This window comes from Notothenia coriiceps, unplaced genomic scaffold, assembly GCF_000735185.1.
Source record: "Notothenia coriiceps isolate Sejong01 unplaced genomic scaffold, NC01 NC01_scaffold00015798, whole genome shotgun sequence".
Classification (NCBI taxonomy): Eukaryota; Metazoa; Chordata; class Actinopteri; order Perciformes; family Nototheniidae; genus Notothenia; species Notothenia coriiceps.
Genome location: NW_011348499.1, coordinates 529,580 through 549,628, shown reverse-complemented (window position 1 = coordinate 549,628; position 20,049 = coordinate 529,580). Strand labels below are relative to the sequence as shown.

General features: G+C 38.5%; 2 protein-coding genes across 4 annotated transcripts; one reads left to right on the top strand and one right to left on the bottom strand.

Moving 5' to 3' along the window:
• The first annotated feature begins 535 nt into the window (after positions 1-535).
• sh3d19 (SH3 domain containing 19) lies at positions 536-16,297 on the top strand. Of its 3 annotated transcripts, none has more exons than XM_010775542.1 (21): positions 536-768; positions 5,677-5,716; positions 7,301-7,341; positions 7,637-7,676; positions 7,921-8,047; positions 8,334-8,487; positions 8,972-9,961; positions 10,457-10,567; positions 10,787-10,896; positions 11,394-11,434; positions 11,678-11,891; positions 11,976-12,044; positions 12,165-12,308; positions 12,416-12,488; positions 13,262-13,392; positions 13,522-13,580; positions 13,790-14,019; positions 14,438-14,487; positions 14,638-14,824; positions 15,431-15,525; positions 15,633-16,297. In XM_010775542.1, exons 1-21 carry the CDS (start codon positions 717-719, stop codon positions 15,741-15,743), a joined length of 3,069 nt encoding a protein of 1,022 aa, XP_010773844.1. In that variant the 5' UTR covers positions 536-716; the 3' UTR covers positions 15,744-16,297. The 3 variants fall into 3 exon arrangements, with proteins under 3 accessions (XP_010773844.1, XP_010773842.1, XP_010773845.1); XM_010775540.1 differs by having other exon boundaries at positions 8,313-8,487; XM_010775543.1 differs by lacking the exon at positions 10,457-10,567 and having other exon boundaries at positions 8,313-8,487.
• Positions 16,298-16,390: 93 nt separating this feature from the next.
• rps3a (ribosomal protein S3A) lies at positions 16,391-19,848 on the bottom strand. The gene is made up of 6 exons (XM_010775539.1): positions 19,740-19,848; positions 18,977-19,080; positions 18,557-18,744; positions 17,390-17,598; positions 16,923-17,032; positions 16,391-16,561 (listed from the first exon to the last, which is right to left on the bottom strand). The coding sequence occupies exons 1-6, from the start codon at positions 19,799-19,801 to the stop codon at positions 16,434-16,436; spliced, it is 801 nt and encodes a 266-aa protein (XP_010773841.1). The 5' UTR covers positions 19,802-19,848; the 3' UTR covers positions 16,391-16,433.
• Positions 19,849-20,049: the final 201 nt, after the last annotated feature.

The window sequence follows — 20,049 nt, the reverse complement described above, 5'->3', positions numbered from 1 at the left end:
TAACTATTAATTATTTAGGTATGTGGCTGTCTGTATGGTTCTGTAGTGACATCTAGTGGAAGAACACTTAAATTGCAAACTATGTTCCATGTTTCTCCATCTATTCAGAATAGCTATTTATATACACACCCAGTGATTGAAGAATATAGCCGACTTGACTTAAAATATACATTTCACACGTATTGTCTAATAATGTTGATTTTGTTTGTATCAAATGTTTTGTCCGATTTTTCTTATGTTGTCAATAATACATAATGATAGACACAATAACCAAATAAATCTTATAAAGAATGATATCGACTTTATTTATTAGTTTTCACATTTTTATACAAATGTACACAAAAACATGAAACAATATTATAATCTTAATCAGATAGCCTATGAACTGCCTGCTACAATTATCCTTAGGTCGTGCATTACAAAATAAAACAAATATAAACCTATATTGAGGTGTTAAATTGTCCCATGTCCTCCCTTTTTAGAGGGTTAATTAATCCTAGTTTCACTGTACAGTCCCACGCATGAGTGTGCGTGGGGGTCCTGGCGGTGAGCGGCACCACCTCCACCCACTGCGGGCAGAGAGCTGCTGTGGGCAGGACACCGACACCTCCAGTGGTCAGGACACTAACACATACACCGACCGTGGGGACGAACACCGCTACATTATAATAAAGTAGTCCTGGAAAGTAGCTCTTGTTTTATACCGACCTTTATCGATGGCTGAAGTCCGGGGTGAGGCAGAGGGCGACGTCCGGAGCCAGGCAACAGGTATGTTTGTTTGGGAATGTTAACAGGCTGACATCAAATCTGTTTCCTGAATCATCTAACGGTGACTTTGTTATTAAAACATGTTGTCAGATCATAATGTGTTGCCGAACATGTGATTTAGACTTTTAAGTGAAGTTACACATTCAATACGTTTTGTGATTTTTTTCTAAACCCAGTTTTTTTTTTTTTACATGCCAGTGTTTTTTTCTCGCTCTCCGAAATTAATCACCTTTTTACTTCACATGTCATCTTATTTAACAAACGTAGGTGTTATTTCCTACCATCCCATGGCATCCACGTTTTTTATTTATCTATATAGAAAATAAAAATCAATCAGAACACTCTTGAAACTTAGTTGAGTTGTGTAACCAACCATATAGAAACTCAAGTTTGCATTTTTTTTTTGTGTCAAAGTCACGTTATTGTTGTGTGGTAATGTAATATCAAACATTGATTTAAATACATAGCATAAAGACCGAGACTGGATAAAGACAATTCTGCTTCACTTGTAGATGAAGTGCTAGAAACAAAAACTCAGGCATACCCTTTAACTTCTCCATTCATGTACTGTCATGGATTGTAGACAAATAGGCATAATGTACCTTTTAAAAATGTGTTTATTATGGAATGACACACACTGGGTGAATATTCAGTATTGATCATCAACATGCTTTAAAATATCTTCAACTTTAAATATCAATACCAGTACGTTAATAGCTGCATTCTGATGCATCTGGTAGTCTTTCAGTTGCTATGAGACACAAACATGTCAAGTTCTGGTGGTCTCCTAGACTAAACATGTATGTGTTTCGCAACATGTAAGACAACTTGCCGTGACATAATGGCACATTTAATTATCTTGTGTCACGTTATCCCTGTAATCTCCATGAAGTAAAAGTGTCATTAAATCAACCACTGATGGATTTCTCAGTAAAATAATTATGTGTGTCTGTAAGTGTTTATAGTAATTGGCCCTAGCAACATAACTGAAAACCTGTATGTCTCCATATTACAGTAACATCATTCACCTTTCCTCCCTTTGGCCTGCATACATGTTCCTCATATAGCAACATGTGTCACTTAATAGAGGAAACTTCCCTTTTGTTTTTACAGATTGGTTGAGTCAGTATTCAGCCTGTGATTTATTGAACTAACAGGCTTTAATTTTCATTCAGCTGCATCACATTCAAGTACTGAAAGTGTCTTAGGTCTATTTCAGAAATTCACCCATTATCTCCTCCACTTATTGTGCGAATACTTATTTTTCCAACCACCCGTTGCCCGGTCCTGCCCAGATATCTGCAGCCAGTGTTTGATCTCAGACTCACCCCACCCAACCACACCCTGACCCCCACCAGCTGTCTGAATGGGAATGTCAGGCTGCTGCGTCATGAACAATCTGTTCTTGTCTGTACTTGTCTGTTTTCTGTTCTTTCAGAATAATTATTTAATACGACACGTTTCGACACCTGTGGCCTTCATTATTTAGTCAGACACCATTTCTGGTAGTTTCCACTGTGAATCACCTGTCTGTGTTGGCACCATTTAATCTTCTCTGGCTGAAGTCACTCATGACACCATCTTGTTTTTCTAGTCAATGGTGGAAGAAGTATACTTAAGTTAAAGTATTAATAACTTTGTCTAAAAATACTTGATTACAAGTCAAAACACTGAATTCATCATGCAAGTAAAGGTACAGAAGTATTATCAGCAACATGAACTTATAGTATCAAAAGTAAACATACACATCATGCAGAATCTCTTCTTTCAAAATGTTATCTTATTACATAATACTGTATCATTCTATTTTACCTCTAACAAATGAATATACAAGCATTTAAAGGTAGTTAGTCGATGTGTAGCCACTTTTAAATACTGAGTATACTACTAAATGTGTATTATAGTACTCCATCATATATAAGAATATCATGTTTGTATGTGTACAACGTAATAACTCTAATAACTCTAGTGGACTATAAAGTAAAGTAGAACCGTTCCCTGTGAGATGTAGTGAAGTAGAATGAATAGCATAACACAAAAAAGTATTTCAAAACTGTATTTAAGCACAGCACTTAAGTACAGTTAATCAGTTACATTCCACCAATGATTAATCATCTTTCAATAACAACCTTGTTAGTCTGGTTGAATCAGCAAACTTGCCCATGCATGTTGGAAAAAGCCATTACAGATCAAGTCCAATAAAGGCAAATAAATTGCCTTATTGGTCTATATCTTCCTTGCTAGAGTATGAACTTTGAAGACCCTCAGACTCAGATTGTTTTTCTTCCCCTCCCTTTGTTGGAGCAGCCTCCCCAGCTGCTCTGACTGCTGCTGCTGTGCTGTGTAATGTCCGCATGTGTTCAGAGAGAGCGGCTGTGAGTGAGGGGAATCCAGTCCTGCTGACCTCAGCAGCTTTCTCCTGTGTGTGTGTGTGTGTGTGTGTGTGTGTGTGTGTGTGTGTGTGTGTGTGTGTGTGTGTGTGTGTGTTGTCCTTTCATGTGTCACTTGTACACACATACCAAGGGATGTATGATGTTTAGAAAATAAAATCTGGACTAAATATTTTCTGTTATCATTATTTTGTTTCCTCATACTTTGTAGTTTTTGTTATGGGTCATGTATTTAGACTTTTCTTTTTACCAGGTTTTCTACTTTATTAACTTCAGTTCCTAAGTATTGTTTAACTATTTATTCAACCTTTATTTGAACTTGAGAGATCATAGAGCGACACATTAACAATCATATTAAGTCAATTCTAAAAACAAAGAAAACTGAAAATAAACTGAAAGAAAAAATATCAGACCGTTATAAAATAATACGTTTTCTAACAAAAGGAAAACATAAAAAAGGTAAATTAGTATGAATAGAATGTTGAATAAAATACAGTTATGTTAAAACAATTACAAGTTTCTTGCCCAAGAATATGAGTGAATTGATTGGTAGTGGTGCTGTAATTTGTTCCAGGAGGCAGGTGCAGTTAAATAAAATAAAAATTCAATTTGTAAACTAAATAAGTTTAGGTTTTATTAAAAAGGATTTTCCAGGCTGTGACTTTGCGACGTTAGTGGACAGTGACGGTGCTTTGTCGTGTGGCACAGGCTCCACTTCCTGAATGACCACATTCCAGTTGAGGAGATTGGCCAGGTGAACACAGAGCTGAGATATCACAGGAACCTCCTTCTCCTCTCTGCTGTCGGTGGGTGTATGACGGCTGCAGTCAAGCTGTTTGTCACGATTAGACGAGGATCCTGGTGGATTTATTTCTTGGATGCTGAAGATTTTGTATTTATTCCTGTAATTCCTCACAGGTAGGAACTCTACTTAGTATCACAAGAGAGGACAGCAGCAGATCACATGCATACGTGACAGTAAAGTTACCTAGACTGTTGTTTCGTGTAAATAGACTGCATATTTATAGGGAAATGGTGGGGAAGTGGTAGGAACGGAGCTTAATCCTTTGCCTGCCAGTTGCTAAAACACATTTTTCTCATTAAGAGACAGTACAGAAACTGTTCTCACATGTTGTTAAAGTGTAACTTGAGGCAGTAGCAATGTGGCACTCACATATAACAACTGACAGGTGTGACAGGTGCATTTGTCTGCCAACAAGGTCTTGGTTTCAGGCTCAAGGCATTAACAACAATGCAGACTTCAACCACTGCCTTCTTTTTTTGTTTACACAAAAATACAATGACAAACAAAGCCTTGAGATAACATTGTTTGCACTGATATTTGTTCTTATCCTACTGTATAGCTGTTAACCAATGGACTGGGTTTGCTTCTTTACCACTGGGTGTTTGAGTTAGACATGAATGATAGGTAACTGCCATAAAGATACAGGAAATAATATAAGTAAGTGTGTTGTGTGTTTCTGCCGCAGCACGCGGGAAAGCTAGTTTCACTTTAGCCCGGTTTAACATTCTGAAAATCTGTATAAATATCTCTTTTCAATACTGACTTTCCATATAATGTCTATAATTTCAGCTGCCCTCATACTGGCATTATTGTTATATAGTCACATTGACACAATACAGTATCCTGTTTATGCAGAATGCAGTTTTGTGAAGTTATATTGCTCAATGTTTAATAGTTTTGTACACCTGTTTGTTGTTGTGTACTATCTGGTAAGAATATGGATTATTCTTTCTCCTTATCTACTGTATTAAGTGTGATAGAAGATATGAAATGTAAATGGAGGAAGGGAATGTATAGTAATGCTAATTGAAAACGTGCTCTTAATTTCTTGTTCAATTTTTAAATGTGTAACTTTAGACCAGGGTTGCCTAAAGTACGGGCTGCCGTCAAAGTTGGCTTTGAAGGTTCAACTTGGCCCGCCAGATGTTTCTAACAAACATTTTGAATTAAATTGCACTTTAAGTCAAGGTTTCTGCTTTATTTTTGCATTTTAACTACCGGTACGTAGGATCCTCAATTATTAATAACTTTTCATAATCTGAGCTCGGCAGGCAGAGAGACACTTTGCGCAGGAAGTCAGTTTGACACAAATGAGGCAAGAAAAAAAGCAGGGAGACAGTGACATCTGGACAAAAGGCATTTTAATCAAATAAACAATTGAGACTAAACAATTGAATAAAATATAAGCCTAAGAAGTGTTTGCTCTTGGCCGGTTGCCCTCCACTGAGTTTGAGTGCTGGTCATCGTAGGGGAAAGGTTTGGGCACCGCTGCTTTAGAATAACTGGTTCATCTAGGTGTAATTGCTGATCCTGCTGCTGAAGTTATGCTTCTTGAATGTCTAGTTAATAAGCTCCAGACTGTAAATGGTAGCAGGCAAGTAGTATTTAGATGTTACAATGGCTGAAACTATGTTGCTTATGAAAGATAACATTTTCTTTCTTACTTTTTCTTGCTACACATCACTTTAAAATCCTTTCTGTTTTCCTCTTCAGATCATCCTGAAAGAACCAAACCAGATCATTTACATTCAAGGTATGTCATATTTCTCAACCTAGGTTTTTATTTTGAGTTGTGGATCCACTAGTTTCACCAATCACTATCTGTTGACGGAAACAGAGCACTATCTCTTCAACAGTCAGATCTGCTGATGCTGGGGAGGTTGTGAATGGACTAAACAAAACACTAATCTATCCTCACTGACTAACAGGGGGTCACCGTTGGGACAAACACTTTGTGCTGCCTTTTTTTATTTAGGTTATTACAGACATGTATGATAGTAAACCCTCCTCATTGGCTCGTGAGGCCTAATAGAGATTGACAAATCATTAAAAAGCATAGTTTATGTTCACATCAAAGTAATTGACCTAAATATCACCTTATTGTTATGTATAGCAGTGACAAGCATTAATTGGAAGGATGATTGTGGAACTTGCTTCCCAGAGATCATTGATTTGTGATGAATATCACCCTAGTCACCCCGTTCATAGCAATGCAAAGGCAAGGGCTCCTTCAGCATTGTCAAATCTTATCTGGTGATATGTAGTGACTTAACAGACATTTACTTCAATGTAATTATTAGAGATTAGTACTTTAAGATCCTGTTGTTGACAATTTTGCTATTTTATTAAATGAACCATGTGTTATAGAGCTGAGGGTGAGCATTGTATGTTTTCCCCCAGATAGTTGACATCAGCTTCCTGCAGTGGTCCTTAATAAGCACTGTGCGGTAATGATGCGCCTGCCTCCACTGTCAAGAGAATTCAGCTTTGGTAAAGAGACTGTCAGCTCAGAGTATCACAACAGTTTCATCTCTTCACTTTTAAAAGCTCAAAGACATGGGATCCCTATTATGTTGCTGGTGTGAAGCGATGCCATTTAAGGATTAGAAAATAATCTTTACTCATTGAGGGTTTAACAGCCTGAGGATATGAAACTGTGACAAACATCATTGGCTGTGTGGAGAGGTCTCGTGTAGTGTAGTGTTTACCTGGAAGTCGTATCCTTTACTGGGCACCATGTTTTTTAAGGTAAGTGGATTTCCACTGAGCACATGAGCAGCATTTTGGCTAATGTTCTTCTTTTGTGACATAAATGAATATATGAATAGATAAAAAAGTGAGCAATAATGTACCTGATTTAGAGTTTTATTTGAAGGCTTTGAGCTCCTTCTGCATACATTAAACTATAATCCCTACTGTATATTCTTCATTTGTTTACACCTTTAATATTTTAACACTTTCAATTTCTACTAACATTAACTTTTTAACTGCTCTTTTCTTTCTCTTCATTCCATCTGCATCTATTCACCTGTCACTTTAACTGTATGTTTCTCAGTTGGCATTTATCGGTCCCATACTGAAAACTAAATGGCACTATGTAGTGTGCCTAACTGTATCCTGTGATGAATATGTAGACTTTTTAGAATTGATTTGCTAGTTACATAAATAGAATTGAAATATTTTACTTATTTTTTCAACAACAGTATAAAGTCAGCTCAGGGAAACGTGAAAAGATTTCCTTTCATCAAATTAGTCACCACAAAGGTATGATACTGCTCTCGTTTGTGTGGCCCCACACCTTAATGATAAACGTGCTTCCTATTCTACTCTCTTTCAGCCAAGGGCCTCTGTCTTCTATACGAGCTGCTATCAAACGAAGTAAGTTAGACAAACTGCCCTTCACTGACATTTTGAGATAAGCTTACTAAATGGTTTGACCACGCTTTTTTTAAATTATACCATGATTTAAATAAGAAAGTTGGTAATTTTTTCCCTCAGAGAAGTGATCACAAAATTCAGTTGTTCACATGTTTGACAAATGGAAGTGAACCCTTAATGTCTCTGAAGATTTTTGTAAAATATTTTTAATTTTAGATGTTACATAAGTGTTGAAAAAAGCAGGGAAATCTATAACAAATCATGTATATGATATTTCTTCCTCCTTCCCTCCCAGCAAGAACCACCTCTCAGAGTGATCCCACCAGGGAAAGAAGGTATTTCAAACAAAAAGTCCATAGTTGAGAACTTTATAATCGCTTATGAAGTTTCACTATGGTGCAGACATGTTGCTTCTCAATTATGTTGCATATGCATGTTGCGTTACAAATAGTAATAAGAACATTGCACATTGTTAGCTGGTCTAAGAAATCTATCCAGTTCAATGATAAATTATTAATCTCTGAGGTGCATTAGATGTAGTTGTGTATTTTGGTTAATTTTGTTTGGTTTGTATTTCAGGCGCCCAGAGATAACCATCGTCTCAGCAGAACCTCTGGCCAGTAACGACTGGTTCTCAGGAACATCTGGACTCTTCCCTCGTCCTCTTCAGTCCGGCTGGTCCCCCGGCCTGCAGGCGGTCCCCCAGGTAGGCCTTGCGCAGTAGTTCTTAGCCGAGCATAAGTCAGAGTTTCAAAGTTCTTCTTCCCAGAAAATATGTTGGCCAAAAGTAGGAGAATGAGACATTTACAATCTTAAAAACCTTGATAAAATGTCATAATTGTGTGTAGAGTACATTATAATATATTGCAACTAAATCATCCTATTGCGTTCATCAGGTAGCATACTCAAATATGCCATAGTGGAAGATAATTCAAGTCAGTGTGTGAACATCTCTCTTTTTCATGACTCAGCCCCCACCGTCCTATGACCAGGTGATTCAAGAGAAGACGCAGGAGGAGCACATTTTCAAGCCCACTGCAGCCCCCCGCCGGACCACCTGCACCTCCTCAAGTGCCACGCAGACTGAACCTGTGAGGAAAGAGACCTCCAGTGCTGTTGCAAAGTCAGCAGGGAAAAGATCCACAGGTGAGTTGTAGGAGAAACATCGATGGTGATGGAAAAGCTAAATGACTACCAATCTAATGGTTTCAGTTTATTTCTATTCCACATATAGTTGTAATTCTTTCATAATCTTTTAAACATAATTTTGTTGCAGATAAAGTCTTAAAAATCAAATATCAACATCGGACAGAAATTAACATTTCCTCTGATGTAACAGTCCAATATTTTACATCAGATATTGCATGTGTTATTTATGCAACCTAATCTGAAATATCTGCCAGTGGGCCATCATAATAACAGGCATGATTATATGTTTAATTGGGAATTCAATTTTCCACTAAACTGCAATTAGACAAAAAAATAACGTACGTATATCAGCATTAGGTAAATATAGTTGGAAAAAATGAAATATCATGCATCCTTAAACGAAACATTTTTTTTTTGTCATCAAATGAAAAACATTTTTATATATTTATGATTTTTTTATAACTATTACATTTCCTTCCAGGTAAAAAGCCACAAAAGCCACCAAGGCCATCACTACCGAAACCAGTGCACAGAGAATCACTCCCTGAAAGTGTTACACCCGCCGATGAGAAGACTGGAATCAATACTGTAGTATCAACAATCACTGAGGACCAAAGTGAGTCAGATGTAAAGCAGCCAAACGAGGCTCACACCTGCAGCAGATCAGTCACTGTTCACTGGGATAATCGAACAGCACATTTCTCTGCCAATGCTGGAACTGCTTCACATTCAGACTCAGAACTCACAAAACGCCCCGTTCCACTTCCTCGTACAAAACCCAGAAAGCAGGAGGTCAAAGTTCAGACTTTGGTCAAGATCAGTGAACATTGTGACAACATTCACTCTGATGCAGAAGTGTTCTCTTCTAATAAGTATCTAAAGGAGTTATTGGAGGTCTTTGCAGAGTGTGAGGAGAGCTGTGACATTGATAACCAATCAGTCGAGGAGATACAAGGTGAGGATGCTGGTAGCGAGATGAACAACAACCACAGTCAACGTAATATCCGGGCCAGGATCCAGGCCTTTGAGACCCCTTCAGAGGAGGGAAATGAACCAGCCAAACCATCACCTCTACCCCGGAGGGCGAGCACCAAACCTCCAGTTGCTGCTAAACCTTCTGTGGCTCTCAAACCTCAGTTGAGCCACAGTGAGCCACTAGTCAATGGCTATCAAAACCAATCAACTATCCCCCAAATCCCAACACCATCCCCCAGGCCTCAGCCCCCTAAGACACCAGCAGATCTAGCTTTAAAAGAGGAACTAGAGACTTTACTCAGCAAGTCCACCTTGAAAAGTTCACGTCCGTCTGTGTTGACCAGAGCCAACAGCTTCTTTGAAGAGGACTATCCAAAAGTTCCCCCGACTCCTCCAGTAAAGCCTTTTAAGGAGCCTCTGAAACCCAATCTTAACATCAACAACCACAATTCTGCCGCCCTGGTCACAGAGAACGTGTATGTGGACACCCCAACAAGTGAGTAGCATTTTATTATCATAAGATGTATATTATGTTAGACAAATGTATATCCATTGAATACTTTTATTAGACATGTATCTATTGATTTGTTGATTTAATCATGTGTTTTATCACAATAGCCTAAATCTAAACACAGTGTTCATTGCAAATAACTGACTAAGAAAATACAGACGGGGAAAAAAACTAAGATCTTGTGTAAGTTCAAATGTGTAAAAAACGTTTTATTTTATTAAACATGAATGCCCATTACCTGGCCTTTCTGCGTGTTAAAAAACCACCACACTCAAGAAATTAGAAATGTATATAACAAGCAAATGTAGGGAAATTCCAACAAATTTGGAAATGCTTATTTTCTTCCCTTTGAAAGACTAATTACATGAGATAATCTTACCTAATTTCAAACTATTTATTTAATTGTATTGCTTCTGAGCATCTACATTTGGTCAGTGAGTGGTATAAAAAACATGTATACTCAGGTGTCTCTTTGTTCAGATCGCCCAGTCAGGCCTCAAAGTACTGTGGACAGCAATGGAGGCTCTTTTGCCAAACCAAGTGTCACACGGAGACCAACCACCATCAGGGTCCCCAGCAAAACGGGTTCATGTGAGACCCTCTTATGTGCAGTACAGCAAACATAATAACTGTCAAAATAAGATGGCTTATTAAATGACATTTGCATTTTGGTATTAGCAGTATTTCATGAAACCAAAACACAATGATTTATAGTTGATATTTTCCATCGCTACTTATGTTTGTATTTCAATAACACTTGGAGCACACGTTTTCAGTATATTTTGGTAAAGTCAGATCTCTTCTCTACAGTGTCGGATAACTTTCAGGACAGTCCCCCTCCTCTTCCTGCTCAGAAGCCTGTAGGCTCTCTAAACACCTCTGTGAACCACAGACAAAGCCAGCCCCCCCTACTACGCCAGGTAAGAATGGCATCCCACTTGAGCTTGATTAGCATTCATGGTCACTGAAAAGAAGCATCATTTAAGATAGTAAGGTAATATGTTAAATAGAAATAAATCTATACATGTTTGTGCATCATAAAAACCTCTGAACACCTCAGAAGAGTTAATGGTTTCCACAAAAAGATGATTTCTTGTTCTGTATCCTTGTCATAGTCATATTAAAAGGTGTTGTACTATTTGTATATATCTATTCATAATCTAAGACGTGGCACATTGTGATTCCTGAAGTGTCTCTCAATCCGGTTTGTCTTGTCTATCAGCTGCGCAGTTTACCTGCTTCATTTTCTCTGCCCTCTCAAACAAAAGAAGCTATTGCAGCATGGACACATTTCCTGCTGTTGAGCCAAAGCTAGCTGTGGTTGAATGCTATGTGTTGTAGCCTGGTTTCTATGGTTTCCAGTGCTGAAGGCTGTGATTTAGTGGCGATTAAAATGCACAATTGAATTCTTCTGCAGGGGTCTTTACATGTTGGGCCAGATCCATCACTACCACCTCGGTGAGTAAATGGAGAACATGTAACAGTAAAAATCAAATAATCGACTGCTTTATTATAAAAAAATATATAATTAAAAATAAATGTACAACTTTTTTTTCTTGCTTATTTATTAAACTTTTTTTTAATATGTTTTTCTTTTTATTTAATTATTCTTGGCAGCTTTGTGAAAAAAATATGTAACTCAATAACAATTCATTTTAAACTAAAACTTGACGATTGTGTTGTACTAATGGTGCTCTCCAGGAGGCTGACTTCAAGCAAAACCCTCCCAACTCGCCCACCTCCAGCCAAAATAGGCCCGGGGAGACCTCCCCCTCCCAGCCTTCAGACCACAGGTCGGTCCCATTCAGCATCATTGGAGGCTTCACCTAAACCCCAGGCCCAGACGCCCCAGAGGAAGGGAGCTGTATTACCTCCAAGGCCCAACCCAGGCCACCGTCTATACAACAAATACACAGTGAGAGAACTCCCACTGCACAAATAATCAAGTTTAAAGGACCACTTGATGAGCACATGTTTACCTTTTGATTTCGTTCAACAGCTTGAACTTCCTCATGGAGTTGCTGATACCGACTACAATGGGAGTAATACAGGAGAACTCTCATTTCAGGTATCTAAATACTTTTACTGTTTTGCACATTGCTTTCACATACAGGTGCAAATTAACCTAAAGTGGCTTGTTCATGGTTGATTCAGTAACATTGAATACCTTTGTTGTCCTTTTCAATAGAAAAATGAAGTGCTTCTGCTGGTGGAGGAGATTGACCACAATACGTTTGAGTGCCAAGTTGGAGGAACTAAAGGCAGAGTGCACAAGTCTTGCATGAAGGTCATAACTCCTCTTTCCTCTGTCTCTCACACATCCCAACCACAGGTACCTTGTTCTTCATTTATGAGTAAAGGCATATGTCTAATACTTGAGACTGTCTTGCTCAGTGACTGATACATTAACCTGTACCTCTCTTTGCTGTCTTGCTATAGGCTGCCAGTCCAGCTGTTCCAGGTGGAGCTGGTTATGAGCTTAAAGTGCAGGCCAAACATGACTTCACTCCAGGTGACACATCTTTTATTTTTAGCTGCTACAGGCTAACATAGGACAATAACATACAACATTTTGAAAGTATAGTTTAATATTTTGTAAAATACACTTCTGGGCTTTTTTGCCAAAAGTGAAATGAAAAGATTGATATCCCCCATGTCAATGTGTTGTCTATTTATGGAGCAAAAGCCTGAACGCACTTAGCTTATCTTAGAAAAAGACATGAAGCAGAAACAGTTAGCCTGGGTCTCTCAAAAATTACTAAACATATGCAAATGCGGATTAAGCAAATTATACCTAGCTTGTTAAGTGTGCTTATCAATGGGAAGATCTTTTTTTTGTTTTACTTTAAAGAGAGTGAGGATTTGCCTGTGCTTTCCTTCTTTATGCTAGTGCTAAAAGACCATTAGCTTAAATTAGCAGAAGACTAAAAGCAAAAGGAAAGGGCTGTCTCAGCTGATAACACTTCCGAAGCTCATAATTAACATTTACTTAATTTGTTGTAGTTAATTCATGAGCAGAAACCTAAAATAAATATTTATGATATTTATTGCAATTGACTACACATCATGCTAGGCTAGGCTAACAGCAATCCTAACTCCAGATTCACAATGCATTTATAGGATATATAAAAAGTTATTTTCAAAAGGTCAAACTTTAATTATAAACTACTATAAATGTTTATTTATGTATATAGATACGAGCTAACTGAAAATTATCCAGGAAGATTTGAGCCGTTCAGATTTTGTGTATGAGGCCATAAACAGGTGTTTCTTCTGCACACACAGAGGGTCCAGGAGAGCTGGGTCTGAGATCCGGAGATGTTGTGACCAACGTGGAGATGGTGGACAATGATTGGTACAGAGGTACTTGTAGGGGATCTACTGGTTTCTTTCCAGCCAATTATGTCAATATACTGGTAAGTTGTAACCATTGAAATCCATAATTATTGTCATCTTTTGTAACAACAAGGCTTGTAATTTAGAGATGTTTACAATAGTAAAGGATTTCCTGAATTAAAACACGTTATTACCATTTCTCAAAATAGTCAAATTCACCAAAACCCCAACCAGAACGGAAAGCACGGCCACCATCTGCAACAGTCAGGTACTGTCTAAACATAACCGTTCTAATGTTCCAAAATTAAGGACAATATAAAGCTTTAATCGTTGTTGTTTTTTGTGGGACACTCAAGGAACTTTAAAAATCATGGCAGTGGAAAATCTGACCAGAATTGTTGGGACATACCTCATAATGGTTTGCACAAATTACCCTGATTAACTAACCTGACATATGAAATGTTGCCTACTTTAAAGTGGTCCGAGATGTGTGGCGAGGTTCGACTTTGAGGGGGAGAGCGGTCAAGAGCTGTCGTTCTCTGAGGGGGATGTGATCCAGCTGAAGGCGTACCTTGGAGAGGAATGGGCTCGGGGACAGGTTGGCATCACGACTGGTGTCTTCCCTCTGAACTTTGTAGAGGTCGTTGAAGATCTGCCTCCACCCCCGAGTCAGCAGAAGAGACAGTCCATCAGGATAGCACTGCCTGGTGAGAATCAGTTAATTATTTTCACTGTGTTCGGATTTGACTACCAGCAGTAAGTTTAAATAATATAACACACTTGTGAGTCGTGAAATGGGAATTTCTACACTTCACCAGCTTGTTATCCTCTTCATCCTTAAATAAAATGAGCTATTTGTATCAATGAAGAGCCTTAATCCATTCTTTTGCTTTATGTTTGCTTGCGTTGCCCTCTGTGGCATGTCAGGAATTTTTGCTTTTTTTCTATTTCATTAAATAGCTGTTTACCAAAGGTCTCGACCCACTCATGCATAAAGGGCTGAAACCAGGCCGTTAACTATCTCAAAGTGTGCACACAGATTTCTTCTGTTTTAAAATGGTGTTCCCTGATTGAATGGTATATTTGTTTTACTATTAGTAACCTATACGCCATGTTCTTCCACAGGCATGGCTGCTTCTCCGAGTAAGCAGCTTGAAGTTGCCAAACCTGCTCAGGTAACACATATTTATATAAATGGAAACATCAAAGAGGATGATGTTGGTTTTTGAAACCCAGTGCAAAACAAAGAATCTGAGATGAATGTTCAATATTGAGATCTCTGATAGACATATATAATCTCTTCTCTTGTCTTGCTCCCTCTGCAGGTGTCTCAGCCCGGTGAGGAGTGGGTCGTGGCTCTGTACGACTTTGACGGGAAGACAGAGGGAGAACTGTCGTTTCAGCTGGGCGACAGCATCCTGATCAGTTGGCACGTTGACGCTGAGTGGAGCTGCGGGCGGGTCAACGGCAGAGAGGGAATGTTCCCCAGGGCTTTTGCTGAGAGCAGCTCAGGTATGAAGCTCTCACAGGATCGGTTTGACAAAATGACTTACTTAAATTCATTATTATCTCAAGTAGTTATTATCGGTTGCTCATTAAACTAAGCATCTAGGTGTTAATACAAAAAAAGCAATGATAAGTGTTTTATCAGAAAATAATTACTCAAATGGTAAACTATTTTGTCACACATTCATTTTAATCATTAAACCCACTTTTATTTTATCTTTATAAAATAAAGGTGTATTGTAGCATTTCACATTGACAAACAACAATAGTATTGGTATAGCCTCAACAAATAATTATTGTTTTAATTATCTATTTACCCTCCAAATGATTTCAAGATTAATATTTTGGGCCAACAATGTGCCTCCAAGGATTTTATACGTTTTGGGTCTGACTAGATTCTTAAGTTTAGCATTTAATAGGTAAAAGAGCAAAGCAACACATACTCCCCAGCTAGAACTGAATATTGTACTTGAAGTACTTCAACAATACATCAGTTGTCAAAATATTTGCAGATTTTATGTCAATCGCCTTATCTAACTAGTTCTGCTCTAACTGGTACAAATAAACACACATTCAAACATTATTTAATGTATAATATGCTTTCTTCAACAGGCCCACAGTCATCTAATAACCAGCAGAGTGGGGCTAGTAGAGCCAGAGCTCTCTTTAACTTCGCATCAGACTGTGATGAGGAACTCTCTCTGCAGGTACAGTGATTTTGTTTACTTGCACTTTAACATAAATAGAACACATTTAAAAATATCTGTACAAAGCTTACAATTCGAATAACTTCTCACTTATTTTTCTTCCTCAGGCTGGGGATATTATAACTGGTCTGGAGTCTGTTGATGACGAATGGTTCCTGGGTGACTTGAGAGGGAAACGGGCCCTGGTCCCTAAAAACTATTTGCAAGTTCTGGGATAGTGCCATGTGGATTTTCCTACTACAAAACAGAGACACTGTAACGAGCTCTGATGTTCCCAGCTGATGAAGTCTGAACTGTCCAACAGTATTTAATCTCTTGCCTAGGCTTAAAATTAAGTGTTAAATAATTTATCATGTTATAAATAAATATACCAAGTTAACCCGTCTGATTTTTGGATTCAACTGTTTTATCGCCATCTAGTGGTGTCTTTTTCTTACTGCTGGGTTGTTCACACGTGACGTACAATATTTGTAAGATGTGGTTAACATTTGAAGATGTGAAATGAATGTTATTGGATGGAATTATGTTCAAAGGGTCATAACGTTAAGGGAAAACTTTTTCAAAACAAGATTTCTAATACCATTTGAGGCCAGGCTGTGCACAACTTTACTTTTATAACCCCTTTAGTAGTTTGCATCAAGTATACATTTGGCCAAGCAAGGACTTTTAGGTTGAGGCTCCATTAATGTGTTCTCAAATCACTGGATATTTCGTCCGATGGAGGTACAACATAACTAGGTGCATTACACATTTTAGGTATTTTAGATGCCAAGTCTTTCATTGGATTACATTTACTTTTTGGATTGCATTTTTATAAAACGCCTTTTTCTTACAATATAAACAAAAACACAAGACAGAGCAACAGTATGTTTGTCATTTACATTTTTTATTAAATCTGTCAGGGTGTTTTAGACTGTCTCCTGGATAGGGGGCTCGTAGCCATCGGCCCTGTCCACCTTGGCGCCTGTGTCGTCAGCGGAGGTCTTAACAGCGCCACTAGCACCGCCCTCACCGTGGAGTTCCATCAGTTTGCCCACTGCAACAGAAAAAACGTTTTAATAAAAATAGACAAGATAACAGTATATGTAACTGGATGTTTGAAGTCAAACGGCAATGATGCTGGAAGGATGTTTCCCCCATCATGCGTCAAACCCATTCAAGATTTTAAATGAACCCCCATAACCTGGAAACCAGTCCCACCAATGCAAACAAAGTTCATTCTTGCATACAATCAATGAAAACGGCATGGTTTCCTTGTATGGGAACATCAGGTGATCTCAATGGGTATAATCAGGCGGTCATCTGGGACCGAAACAGTTTTTCACCATGCGTTCCCACAGGTGGTGGAAAATGAAAACCCAGAGGCACAACCCGTGCTAAAGCGGTGTGTAACTTACACTCAAACTTGGGCTTCTTGAGCATCTTGACCTTGCGGACGTAGACGTCATGGAGGGGGTAGATGGACTGGCAAGCCTTCTCAATGTCCTTACCAACGCTGTCAGGGATCCTGCAACACAACAAAATACACAACATATTTAATATTAACAAAACATTTGGACTAAAGTCTATAAACTGACTCGTCTTAGAAAACACAAGGAAACTTGTCAAAATACAAACATCTTGTAAAAATAAATGACAGATGCCACTTTCTTGACAATATGAGAACAGCTATAAATCTTATCAGCGAAAATCAAGACTTTCTCTATGATAACCAAACATTTAAGGGTGTTGCCAATTTGTACTTTAAAGCAATTTAATCACCACTGTCAGAAGCTCAACAGAACCATGTAAAGATGTATAACATAAAAAAGAGTTACCATTGTTTGTTTAAAAAGAAAAATCTAGTAGAAACTGAACGACTTACATTTTGTTGACGACTTCCTTCAGGTCGTTGGTCTGGACCTCACGGGTCATGATCTCCATCATCTTCTTGCGGATCTGACGGACCTGCTGGGACTGGGCGTATGAGGTCTTTCTGATCTGGTTGGTGCGCTTCTTTGTGAAACCCACGCAGAACAGACGCAGAAGGTAGCCGTCGGTGGTCTTCACGTCCACGTGGGCTTCGATCATGGTCTGGAAAAACAAAATCAATCCTTGGTACACTTCAAAGGGAACATGTTTACCCAAACAGTCTCCAGCTGTCACATTTCAATTTGTGATTGTCACAATACCAGAAATGAAGTAGTTCATACTAGTAGAAGTCCACAAGTCTGAATACCTATCAGATACCATGGTTAAAAAATAAACTTCTAATCCCAACTAATTCAAACACTACCAGTTTGGATACTGTTTTGGTAGCAAGAAGCTAAAATTACCTATTTGATATTCATTTTAAAAGAGTGAAAAAATATTGATTTTAAAATATAGTTTACATTTAGTTTTCCAAATTGTTTTATTGAATAGAGCCGATCAATTGTAAGCTGACATTTCTGTCGCAAACCGGACCATTTTGTCTCAAGCGCCAATGGTCCTGCTGTAGTCCTTTAAATATTTACATTGACTTGGTATCAAAGTATTGGTTCTTGTGTCATAACCAAATGACAGCTTTCCTCAAAATATGAATTCCTCATCCACATGTGACACTTTTAGCCACCTTTTGTTCACAAAATATTTTAATTTTTTATAAAGAAAAATGCATGTGAAAATACATTCCTCATTTTAAGGAGCAACCAAAATGATTTTTTGATTTTATTGTGAGCTCCTTGAGTATTGACATGAACAGAGCGTTTCCTCCATGCTGATTGACTCTCCTAGCTGTGCTTTAGAAGGTTAAAAACGCAACATGAACAGTTTGGTCAACCATCCTCAGCCATTATCGATACATCAGCACATGGTGCAGGTATCCTTGTCCGTTTTATTAAAATGATAAAGACCTGACAATTAACCTTATACTGTGGAAAGGATTCACCTTTAACAGGGCCAGTTATTGAATCTCAAGCATTCGATGAGGAATATAGGTGAAATAAAAATGCATTTGGTATTCATTTTCCGAAGCCCATGCAGTACTTCTCATAAAACCCATGATCATTACCTGCCATTTCTTGACCATGGAGCACATCTTGTCACGGGTGAGGTCCATGCCGTGGAAGTTGGTGAGGCAGTTCTTGCCCTGGACATCCTCAGTGATGAGTTTGAACTTGCGGAATGCCACCTCGTCGTTCTGAAGATCAGCAAGGCTCACCTCGAACACACGTCCCTTAAGACCATCTGAGGCGATTCCTGGGGGGGGTGGCAAAACACAGAATTAAAAAAAGAGAATATGTAGGAGTGAAAGAAAATACCTAAAACATGATTTAAAGTCTATACAACCCTTACATGTATTATTACTGTTCTCATGCATCCTGCAACCAAATATAGATACATATTTTATTGATCCCAATTTGGTAAATTATTTAGATTGCATGGGACAGCAATGTATGAGGCAGCAGCATGTTAATGCACATAGACTTACTGGTTCCCTGAGTCCTGGAGACCAAGGTCTTGCCAAGATTGCGGATGTTGAACATGGCAGGAGCCTTGACATCATACCAGTCCTTCTTGGAGAAAGGGTCAACACTGCAGGAGAGAAGAAACAAGCATTTAGAGCAAAACTATTTTCCACTAACAACTCACAAACGAAATAGTGCTCAGGCCACACTCACCGTTAGCTTAGTGGCTAAGCACGCACGGCAAAGGACACTATTCTCGTAAGCACCGTGGAGGATTTACTTACATTTAATTTGGTCACCAGTGTTGGCAATACCCTTAACGTTGTTGTGATATCGCTAAGACACTCTGTTAATTCCTGCAGTATTATTAACCGAATGAAATAACATTTAATATTTGGCGTGTAGCTGCCATGTTGATAGGTAAGCTAATATTGGTCGGCTAATTCCATGCTAACATGGAGTAGCCTTTAGCAAATTTCACTACAAACCTCAGCTCTACGGCTAAACTGACAGAGCTCTGTGAGATTTAATTAGCCCCGCATAAGAAATACACAAGTCTGACTTAATCAACTGAATTATAAGAGAACAGCAAAGCGACTACTACAAGGGAGAGAGCATGTTTCAATTCATCCAGCGCCACAAGAGGCCGGTGACGACGAGACTAGCACAGTGGCTCGGCGACATCCATCTAATATCTGCTTCATCCTTCAGATTTTTTTCACCAAATTAACTACAGTGAATGTACAAAGCAAGTTTAGTGTAAAGATGTGAGAATGTGCTACTTACATCTTCTTTTTGGCACCTTTTTTGCCTCCTTTGGTCAGTCTCTTATTCTTGCCGACTGCCATGTTGGCTACAGGGAGTGAAAGAGGAGGAAGGACGGTAACAACGCGAGACTTAAAGAGCTCGAATCCGGTCGTGAGATTTGTCTTCTCTCGCGAGTACTTGTAGTTTTTGTTGGCGCCCTCTGCTGGTCAAATGATATTAACGGGGTATTAAGTACTTGTTTTTTTTATTCACAAGTGTAGTTAAATAGAAAGGCAATCTTCACAACAACAAATTGGATGAACATGTATATGAAATATATAAAAAAGGT